Raw genomic sequence first — 11132 nt, 5'->3', positions numbered from 1 at the left:
TCGCGAACTCACCAACAAACGAAATTTAATGTTTGAAATTCAATCTAAAAATTTCTTGAAAACTGTATCGAATGTGGTCAAAATCCTAATATATATATATATATATATATATATAAATATATATATATATATATAAAGGAACCAAATATATATATATATATATATATATATATATATATATATATACATATATAGAATATCTGGAATACGGTGTACCGCAGGGGTCATTTCTTGGTCCTATTTTGTTTCTTTTGTGCACTGCGGAATTATTCAAAATTATTGACAGATACGGTTTTAAGGGTTTTGCTTATGCGTATGATTTCCAAATTGTAGCAAGAACTGTGCCTGAAATGCTTGGATCGGTTGCAGATCGACTCGCAAACTGTTTATCTGAAATAGATGTTTGGATGGCGCAAAATGGTATTCAGATGAACCACACTAAGACAGAAATTTTACTGATAGGCACCTGGCAACAGTTGTCCAAAATAACTGCTAAGTCCATTAAAATCAATGACAATGTTATAAATTTTTCTAGTTTGGCGATTGTGCTTGGTTTTATTTTGGATTCTAAGCTGTCGATGAACTAGCAAATGAAGTCTTTGTTTAAATCTTACACATTTCAGCTACGTTTGCTGAAAAAAACCACCAAAAACATTGAACACTCTGGTCCATTCTTTCATCCATGCTCGTTTGAATTTTTGTAACAGTCTTTATTAAGAAATATCAAAGCGCGATTTATCTATTTTGCAGTCAATTCAAAACAGTGGTTAAGGGTAGTAGAGTTGACCGTGTGAGCCCAATACATTGCATTGATTGCGGGTTGATACAAAAATTATTTTTAAATTAAGTGTATTAATTTATAAATCATTGAATAATGTTGCATCACAAAATATGATCGATTTGTTAACTAATGATAGAACAAAGTTGTCAAAATATGAATTGTGGTTTGTTGATTCAAATTTTTTGTGTGTACTAAAGACAAACCTCAAGATTGGATCTCGAAGCTTTGCTGTGGTCGGACCACGATTGTGGAATACCTTCCAAACACTTTGCGCAGTGGTGATTTTGCCCTTAGTCAATTTAAGAAACAGCTGAAAACCTATCCGTTCAGCCTTTAATAACATTTAATCTATTGAAGCGCCGGTGAGGATTTTTTTTTTCAAACTGGCGCTGTAAAAATGCAATGAGTAATAATATATATTTGACAAGACATACAGTCTTATTCGGTCTAAGCATATTCAACTTCATAACTTTTAACTTAACTTAAAGCCAGAAAAGTTGACATTTAATGAAATTTACCATTTTTTTTACATTTCACTTTTTAAATAAATAGAATTAAAATATTTGTATAGATAATTTGCTTTTTTAATTTTTTGTAAACATGATTTTGTCACCAATTTTTGACAATTTATTTTTTATATGATCACAGTTAATGTGTTTTTATAATTTACTTTTTTTTATTGATAGTATGTTTGTCACAATTTAAAAAATTGAAGATATGTAGCCTAAATTTGGATTGATTAAATTAGAAATTAAATTTTTTGGTGAAAGGACGCTAATAAGAAATTTGCCCAAGCAGAATTTTATAGTCGCTGCGCCACTAATTTAGGGAGACATTTTCAAAAACCTTTTCAATAGTGTATTTGTTATTTTTTCATTTCATTAAATTACCTTTTTGCCATTTATTCTTGGATGAATGTGTTTCAGGTTCAAGAGAATACACGGGACTGATTGAAAAACAATTAGCGGATTGCAGAAATAAAAAAACGGTGCCTTATAATGCAGTGACCGGTAAGTTGCCTAACCTACCAACAAATGTTGCAAATGAAGTACTACAGAAATATCTTTATAAAATGTTATGCTACATCAACTGGACATTGTAGTTCTGAGGTGGCAAACCGTCAACCTGAAATAATAAGTACTTTTAATCCATGAGAAAATTTGCAATGTAGTTAAAGTAAACGCTCTAATGTAGTTTTAAATTAAGAAAAAAATTCTTTCAAGGAAGGAGCTTGCGCAACCAGAAAATTTTCTTGTCATGTTGTTTGATAATGGAGAGCATATTTGAGAGTTGGCTTTTCGAAGAATAACGATAGCTAGAAAAGATCAAAACGGCATTGAATAAAAGATAGTAAAACTCCCAAATTCAACTTTTCTGCTGAAGATTACCCAGAAATTATTGTGCGGCCCGAGTGTCAGGTTTCAACACCGCCTGTTCTACAGGATATTTCGAACGAGGACCATAAAGTCATGAAGAAGGATAGAACGTTTAAAGCTGACAACTTTCTCTGCCACGTACAATCTCTAGATCTAGAAAGATATGTTAAACTAGTAACTGAGATTTTGTAGCGAGTGAAAGCTAGTTACAGAGACGGTTTAATTATAAATAATTTATAATGTGGAACAGAACTACAACATTATGGAAAGAAAAATAAATTTTAATTTTGAATTTTTGTCAATTAATATGGATGTTATTTGATTTTACTATGTTTTATAACATCAATTTTCCTAATAAAATTTATTTTAAATATGATCATTGCATTCTCAAAATTTTTTGTTTGAAGTCTGCAAAACACCAAATTTTCTAGAATTCAAGGACCTCGAAACGACATCTAATCTTAAAATGTAATATTTTTTGATCAGCTTACAGTTTCACAAATTCTGACGCCCAACATGAAACCTAACAACAAATTTTATTCATACATCAACGGGACAATCTATTGTGCACGTGCAGCCACTATTTTGTCCATGTGTTGTTTACCTGCCTGTTGATTGATTGTTTGGCTGGGTGGCGATCGCTTTTCTGCAGTCGTCCCGTCCCGAATTTATTTTAACATTATTTTATTAAAAAATTTCATGACGTGTTGTTGATTTGCCTGCATTCTATTTTTTTTTATCAACTAGATTCTTTCATTTAGTTATTAATTATTCTTAGTAAATAATTTTAAATATAAAAACTAAAAATGTTACATCAAAATAAAAATAAGTGACATAAAAATATAATGAAATATTTTTTATACTTTATTTTATAATTATAACTAATTTTAATAATTTTATTAATCAAGTAATCATCTAGAAGTAAGTCTTCTGTTGTATTGTATGGTAAGTGCTTTGTTTATTAATTTAATTTAATTTTAATAAAATTAAAACTTACTTTTACAAATGCATAGGTAATAATAGAAATAGACTGATAACAACACATTGTGTTTTTTATAATTTCAAAAGTGAACCATTTTAATTCAATTTTATAACTATTAATAATTAATTAGTTAATTAAATTACTAATTCTTCTTAATCAACAAATGTAGAAATTGATGTTGGTCTTTATTTAATTAATTTAATATTAATTTAAATTAAAATCAAACAAAGTGATGTGGCACAGAATAGATAGAGAGCATTTGGTGGCTGATGAGTGTTTTTGCTTGGTTTTTTTATTGATGATAACAATGATGAATAGCATCATTTATATTTCTACATTTATATTTTTATAATATAATTATGGTTTGATTATGTTTTCATAATTGAATTTGTGTAAGTAAAGTAGTATAATGCATTGATTGCTTGTGTGGTAATCTGATTGATGAATAAGGATAGGTCAATGTTGAAGGCATTGAAACTTGAAAGTGTTTTTAGGTTGACAAGGAAGTTGAGATTCTGGTTGCTGAGGTATTTAAAGCAAGTGTTGTGTTGGTTGGGATGATGAAGATGAAATGCTTTTGTTTGTTTGATGGGAAGTGATTTCAGTTGGGCTTAAAGAAAATTATTTAGTTGAGAAGGAAGGGATGTTCAGTTATTTAATGTCAAAAGATTTGTTGGAAGAAATGCATAAATTTAGAAAATCTATTTATACAATTAATTAAATATATCCATAATTGCCTGCTAAAAATTTTTTTTAATTGATAAGTTGATTGTGCAATTATGAAAGATTAGATGTTGAAGAAAGTAGGATGCAATAGATTGAATGATCATGTAATGTAATAGTTTGATGCAGAAAATATTTAGAAGTATCAAATGAAAGTATTTAGTGGTGGTGGGTAATGATCCAGGCAAAAGTCTTACTAGAATTTAATAAAAATTGTTTAAATTTATGACATGTAGCTTTTCGGATTTCTTAATTGTTGGCTTTAAAATTCCAAATGAATTAAATTTTCTCAGACTGATTAAGTTTCATCAGTTTTAATTTGTGAAATAAATAATGAATTGTATAAATTTAATATTTATTGCTCTGTGTATTTTACTGGATTTTTTATTTTTATTTAATTTTGTTATCAGGGCAATTTAAAAATTAAAAATATTTTTTATTTTAACTTTATTTTGCTGTAGAGTTATTTTTATAATTTTTTAACGAAAATTTTTGATAATGATTGTTCATTATTTGTTTTCCATACTTAATCTTTCATCTGATTTGATTTCATAATTTGATTATTCAAATTGACATTCAGTAGAATAACTTGCAGCATAAAAACTTTATTCTTTTTCCTTGTGTAATATGGGGCATTAAAGTACTGGAATAAGATATAAAAAATAAAAAAAATCAATTCATGCAAAAAAATACTGAACTGATTAAAAAAAATCGACCATAAACAAAACAAAAATGGGAATATTTGGTTCGGATGATGTGCACTTCAAGAACCAGAAGTACCATGCTCTTCGCAAGCAGGCACAAACCAGTGGTGTCCTTTTCCAAGATCCAGAATTTCCTCCATCATCTCAGTCAATTTCGAAGAACGGAAATCTTGGCAGGAACATCGAATGGAAACGACCAAAAGTTAGATCCTGATTTTTTTTCTTGCCAATATTTTTTTAATCTTGTTTATGGTGGAATGTTTTTTTTTCTGATAGGATATAAAAATAGATTGAGCTAACATATATTTAATTTTTACATTTAAAATGAGACTTGACAACAATTTAAATCATGGGGTATCGATATAATTTTGTTGTTTGTTTGATTTAATGATTATGTTTAAATCTTTGTTAAAATTTTTTATTTCAAACTTGTTTTCATGCTTTGACAACAAAATTAACATAATTAGGCATATTCTTCTAAATAAGTTCTCACCTTCCCTATTCAACATTATATTTATACTTCACCACTATACAATACAATACACCAAACATTATTATTTCCCACAACAACATGGTTTTAAATTTTTTTTCATATGTTCATATGTTGTTCAATTATCACATTTAAAAAAATTTGAAAAGATAAATCAATTTAATTTTTTAATTCTAAAAACGTCAATACAAAGTGAAAATGAATGTGATTTATTAATAAAATGAAGAAGGTTACTGAGTTTTTTAATGGTTTAAAAGATAAATTTAATTATGTTATCGAACAACAAATTTAATTATTTTATTTTATGAAATGCTTGTAGCTGGGTTGAATGGTTGGATTGGTTAGGTCAGATGAACATGTCAAAATATTATTTGTGAATATCTTGGTGCGATTACATTCATTGCATTCATCTCCTTCCTATCCACTCTGCATGCGTAATTGATAATAAATTTCATCTGAACTCTTCTGTAGGGAATAATATGAACCATGCACACTAATTATTTGTTTTTCAAAAGATCCTATGCAAGTAAATATAGTGTTGGTGTATTTTATTTATATATATATATATATTTATATATATATATATATATATATTTTTACAATATTCTATAAATTCTACCTAATGTTTGGCGTTAATATGTTTGTAGTTCGTTTTTTCAATTTTTCTCACTAAAGTTTTTTTGGTGAACGTTTAGTTTATTAAAATTCAAAATAAACTTATTTTTAGAATTCATGCTGCAAATAAGGCCATATTTCGATTCCGAATGAATCATCGTCAGTGCTCCTTTTTGTATATATAGGGAAATATTGACTTTGTCAAGATTAACTTTGACGTTGTAAAAATTAACTTTGGTGTTGTAAAATTGAACTTTGATGCGAATTAGGTGTCAGGTTTCTTATTAGGCTGGTCAGCTTCTTTGGTCTCCTTTTCTTCATTGATAGCATCATATTCTTCTTTGTCACTATTTACGATGCTAGTTTTTATTACTTCTTTGTTTTCGTTGTTGGTTAAGCGCCGGGTTGGAAGTGAGTTTGTCATTTTTTTGTTGTATATTTATTTTTGGTTTATTGATGTTGATTAGGACTGCTTCTGCAATTTTAAGATGCGTGTAGTTGCTGTTCTGGTATATTACTTTGGTGTTGCTGTCGAGGATTTCACGGCTAATTGTGATTGAGTGTGTTGAGTCCAAATGAGATTTGATAGCACCACTCTGTTTATGCATCGTAAGCCTTCTAGTCAGTGAGGTAGTAGTAATCCCGATATATGAGTCATGTTGACGTGCACAGCCGTCAAAGGGGCAATTAAATTCATATATTACGTGATTACGCTTTAACTCAGAGTTATCTCTAGGACTGCAGTTTTTTTTCAGTATTAGGTGAGACGTCTTTTTATTGTTGTAATAAATTCGGAGTTTAACTTAACTATTTGGGTTGGTTGGTGTGACATTTTTATTGATGATATGTTTAAGAATAGCTTCATCTACCTTGTATGCTGTTGACATGTGATTTCTGTAATACAAGATGATGTCGTTATCTTGATTGTTGGTACTAGGAAGGTTATTGCTGTGTAGTAATTTGCCTTTAACAATCTTTTCGATAGAGTAAGTCTTATATCCATTGTTTACAAGCAGGTTAGTGACTCTCTTTTATACAGCGTCGCGATTTTCAATATCGGAAGAGTGTGTGAATGCCCGGTTCACAAATGATTTTATTGTGCTGTCTTTAAATTGTTCAGTGCATTCACTTTGTCCATTCAAACAAATTCCTGTATTCGTTTCTTTGACATAGACCGCGGTTTTGAATCGTTCTTCGCCACGGGTGACCAACACATCGAGGAAAGGTAAACGTTGTTCCTTTTCACTTTCAATGGTAAATTTAAGTTTTGATTTGTTTAAGGTACCAAGAAGTTGGGTGATTTGTTCAGGATCGTTATAGGAGACAAAGATATCATCCACGTATCTGGCGTATATATTTGGTTTTAAACTTGCATTGTTTTTGAATGTTTCATTCTCCAGCTGTCCTAGGTAAAAACTGGCAAATAGGACGCCAAGAGGGGAACCCATAGCAACGCTTTTGGCGAAGTCAGTCATGACCTTATTTCAGCTTCTCTAAATTACCATCATAAACCACCAGCAATAACCAATTTAATAAAATTTATATACACAGATTATTCGATATCGGTCTCTGGATGCAAAAAGCTAACTCCTCCGATCCCGGTCAAGCGTGGTGTACTACAAGGTGATCCTGCGTCACCGTTGATGTTCAACCTTTGCTTTAATCCACTCATGAAGTTGTTAGAGGGCAGGGAATACCAGCAATGTGGTTACATTTGGGGTCCTTCAGCTTATTTAAAATCAAGGGCATGGTTCCAATTTGTTGACAACTCAGCAATCATCGCCAACAGCACAGAAGGTGCCCAAAAATTAATTGACTTAAACAAAGCTTGGTGCAAAGCTACCGGGATGAAAATGAGGATAGATAAATGCTGCACGTTCGGCATGAGGAAGAAAAATGGTAACTACAAACAATTCCTGCCGAGGTTGACAATTGATGACACCCCTGTACCGCAGATTCGCATTGGTGACCATTTCGAATATCTAGGTAAATTATACGATTTCGAATGCAACAATTCCAAAGCTAAAGATTTGCTGCTCAACAAATTACAAGGCATGTTGTCAACGATTTCAAGTCTGGACACCACAGCCCAGTGGAAACTTCAAATTTTACGTCGTTTTATCCCAGCTCAAGTAGCTCTCGAACTGCGTATTTACGATATATCACTGTCATGGATTGCCAGCAAGTTGGATACATTGATTAACGATGCCGTTAGAACTTGGCTGGCTTTACCGATAAGCAGCTGTCTATATGAGATTCTTTCACTGCCGTACAAATTGGGAGGTCTGAACATCAGATCCCTGAAACATTATGCTGAATCATTAAGAGTGAAGCTTCGCAACTACCTTAAATCTAACCGTAACGAAGAAATGAAAAGTCTGTGGAGCGAGTCATTTAATGACTACACAAAAATAGACAACTTGCTCCCTGTCACCAAAGATATAAATCCCACTCTCCATGACTTGAAGCTCAAACAGCAAGAAACGGTGTTTGACCATTTATCATCACTAAGCTCCCAAGGAATAGTGTTGAAGACAGTGAGGGAAAACATCAAATCAGATCAAATAGTTCGCTGGTCAAGGTCTATGGCCACACTGTCAGAGGTTATTTACAAGTTTATTAGGAAAAGTATCATTCAACAACTTCCAACGAACCCCAACCTAGCAAGATGGGGCAAAACGTCTAAACCACAATGTCCAGTATGTACGCTTATCAGACAAACAAGCATGTTTTGTCCAATTGTAGCTCCGTTGCAGCTTTGAAAAGATATTCAGATCGTCACAACAAAATTCTCTCAATAGTTTTAGAAAATATTAAAAAATGCGCAAGTTTGGAAGTCTCGTTGTTTGCCGATCTGGAGTGTGAAGATTTTCGTCCAGTATCAACGCTGTTTAAATCTCTGCGTCCTGATATAGCACTGGTCCGCGACGACACGATCGAGATTTTAGAACTAACGATATGCCACGAAACAAATTTTAAAAAATCTAAAGAATACAAAATTGAAAAGTACTCTCAAACCCTTCAACTCAATTTAAAGAGTGAATACAATAATTTTAAACTTTTAATTAAAACATTTGAAATTTCTACAATGGGTTTTTACAATTGTTAACCTGTGTTACTCATGTTATCATTCTGCCGTAAAGAGTTAACAATTTGTTTTTTATGTGCAACTTTAAAAAATAGATATTGTGTCGTGCTTGAGGTAAGTAACTGAAAGCGATTTTTAGCAGTTATTCATCGTTTAATTGTAAACTAGCATATTTATTTCCAATTTTCGCATTTTTGTTATGTTTTTCATATCAGCCTAACATTAGTTTATATTATTTTGTTGTTTTTGTCTTATTTTAACATTAGTGTGCTTAATCTATCCAGGAGATATGTTCCGATCCTAAATTAGTGGTGGACGGGATCAGTAGTCAAGATTTGATCCAGGGAGAGCTTGGTAACTGTTGGCTTGTTGCTGCCTGTTGCTGCCTTGCTATTGACAAGAGTGTTTGGTCTCAAGTATGCTTTGCCTTTTTGTTGATTGTTATTTAGATGACTTATAAAACATTTGTTGTGCGATTTCCTTTATTATTTGCCAAGTCGAATTGCTTCTTGATCGCTTGAATTATTTTAAACACTCGTTGCTTTTGAATGGAGCTGATTTATTTATAAATTTACTTTTTCAGGTGATCCCAGATGTAAAGGACCAGGAATGGGATGCAAAGCAACCAGAGAAATATGCTGGCATTTTTCACTTTCGTTTTTGGAGGTACGGAGTGTGGACCGATGTGGTCATTGATGATTTGTTGCCTTGTCGACGTGGTCAACTTGTTTATTTGAGATCGAAAGCACAAAATGAATTTTGGAGTCCTCTGTTAGAAAAAGCTTATGCCAAGTTAGAACTAAGTTTGTTTTGAGATGAATATTTTTTCCAACATTGTCATTGTCATAATTACACAATTACACAAATTGATCTCAATATTCAGTTACTTTTTTTACATTTTTAGCAAATTTAATAATGCTTTTAAAATTTGCGTGATATAATTCTAAACGATTCTCTATAATATTTTCACTATTAAACTAGTTAACTTAATAGAATGAGGTTTAAAATATTAGGTTGATTGGTAGTTACGAGGCTCTCGATGGAGGCGAGTTGTCAGAAGCGCTGGAAGATTTCACGGGCGGTGTCTCAGAAACTTTCAACTTACAGGAAGAAAAATATTTTCAAGATGTCAACAAGAAGGAAGAATTTTTTGAATGGCTCGAGAGGCAGTTAAGTGATCATGCTCTCATGGCGGCTGCTATTCCTGTTGGTTGTTGTTATGTTTTGGTGTTAGTTTTTTGTTTTTAGAGGCTATGTTTTGGTGGTTGTTGTGTTGGTGGTTGTTATGTTTTGGTGTTAGTTTTGTTTGTGGTAGTTTTGTTTTGGCGGTTGTTGCAATGCATGGTGTCTTCGGTATTATCTTTATTTTGTTTTGTATCTTCCGGACTCCAATTAAAGGAATGTCTGGATCTGGAACATATGAAATAAAATAATAAATGATACCAAAGTCGTCATTTCTTTTTTGGTTCGTTGGTGGTAGTTATTTTGATTATTTTGATTTTATTTTGATAGCTTTTTATGGTGGTAGTTGTGTTGGTGGTAGTTGTGTTGGTGGTAATTGTGTTGATGGTAGTTGTGTTGGTGGTCTTTATCGGAGGCCGTGTTATGGCATCCCAGGAAGTGGATGGGTTTTGTATGGAATATTTTGCTATTTTTTATTCATGGAAAGAAGTGATTGTTATTTTTGTTTCTACTTATACAGAATACGAGTATTGTTGGCAAGTTAAGTTTTAATTTTGTTATTTGTCTTACTTTGAACTTTATTTTTGAGTAAATTTAATTTACTTTTCAATTAATTTGAATATTATAATTGATTTTATCTATTGCTGATATCGGGTAAAAACCCAATGCATCGCTACAACGAATTATCTAACTTTATACAATTGTATAATAATCTGGAAAATCGACAAATAATAAATTAGTATCTGGCTTAAAATTATATTTAGTTATATTATTGTATTATGTTACATTATAGTATAATACTATCATAATATTTATATGTACAATATATGTATATATATATATATATATATATATATATATGTGTGTGTGTGTGTGTGTGTGTGTGTGTGTGTGTGTGTGTGTGTGTGTGTGTGTGTGTGTAAGCAGTAATTTATGAAATCAACCAAAGTTCTAGCGTTGGATTGTTTTTGTTACAACGCTAGAAATTCGGTAGATTTCATAAATGGCTGCATTAGTGATATAATATTATATTATAATTATATTATTATATTTAAAATTATATTGTATTATATTATATGCTTAAAATTATATGCTTTTATTTATATTTATCGTTTTTACTACTTTTAAACAAATTCTCCCCTTCGCTTAACTCCACCCCTTATTTATCTATCAATTAAAATGGCTTTGATC

General features: G+C 31.2%; 1 protein-coding gene across 1 annotated transcript in view; it reads left to right on the top strand.

The window, feature by feature from the left end:
- Positions 1 to 2784: 2784 nt before the first annotated feature.
- HELRODRAFT_112487 (hypothetical protein) overlaps positions 2785 to 11132 on the top strand; it is a gene marked incomplete at its 3' end in the record, with an annotated part of 44659 nt that continues 36311 nt past the window's right edge. Inside the window, exons 1-5 of the mRNA XM_009020739.1 lie at positions 2785 to 3078; positions 4446 to 4768; positions 9044 to 9175; positions 9343 to 9551; positions 9773 to 9965. Coding sequence (XP_009018987.1) covers positions 4595 to 4768; positions 9044 to 9175; positions 9343 to 9551; positions 9773 to 9965 — 708 coding nt within the window. The 5' untranslated portion in view covers positions 2785 to 3078; positions 4446 to 4594. The remainder of the gene's footprint in view (positions 3079 to 4445; positions 4769 to 9043; positions 9176 to 9342; positions 9552 to 9772; positions 9966 to 11132) is intronic.

This window comes from Helobdella robusta (assembly GCF_000326865.2).
Source record: "Helobdella robusta unplaced genomic scaffold HELROscaffold_29, whole genome shotgun sequence".
NCBI lineage: Eukaryota > Metazoa > Annelida > Clitellata > Rhynchobdellida > Glossiphoniidae > Helobdella > Helobdella robusta.
The sequence above is the reverse complement of the archived record's forward strand: the minus strand, read 5'-3'. Positions and strand labels throughout refer to the sequence as shown.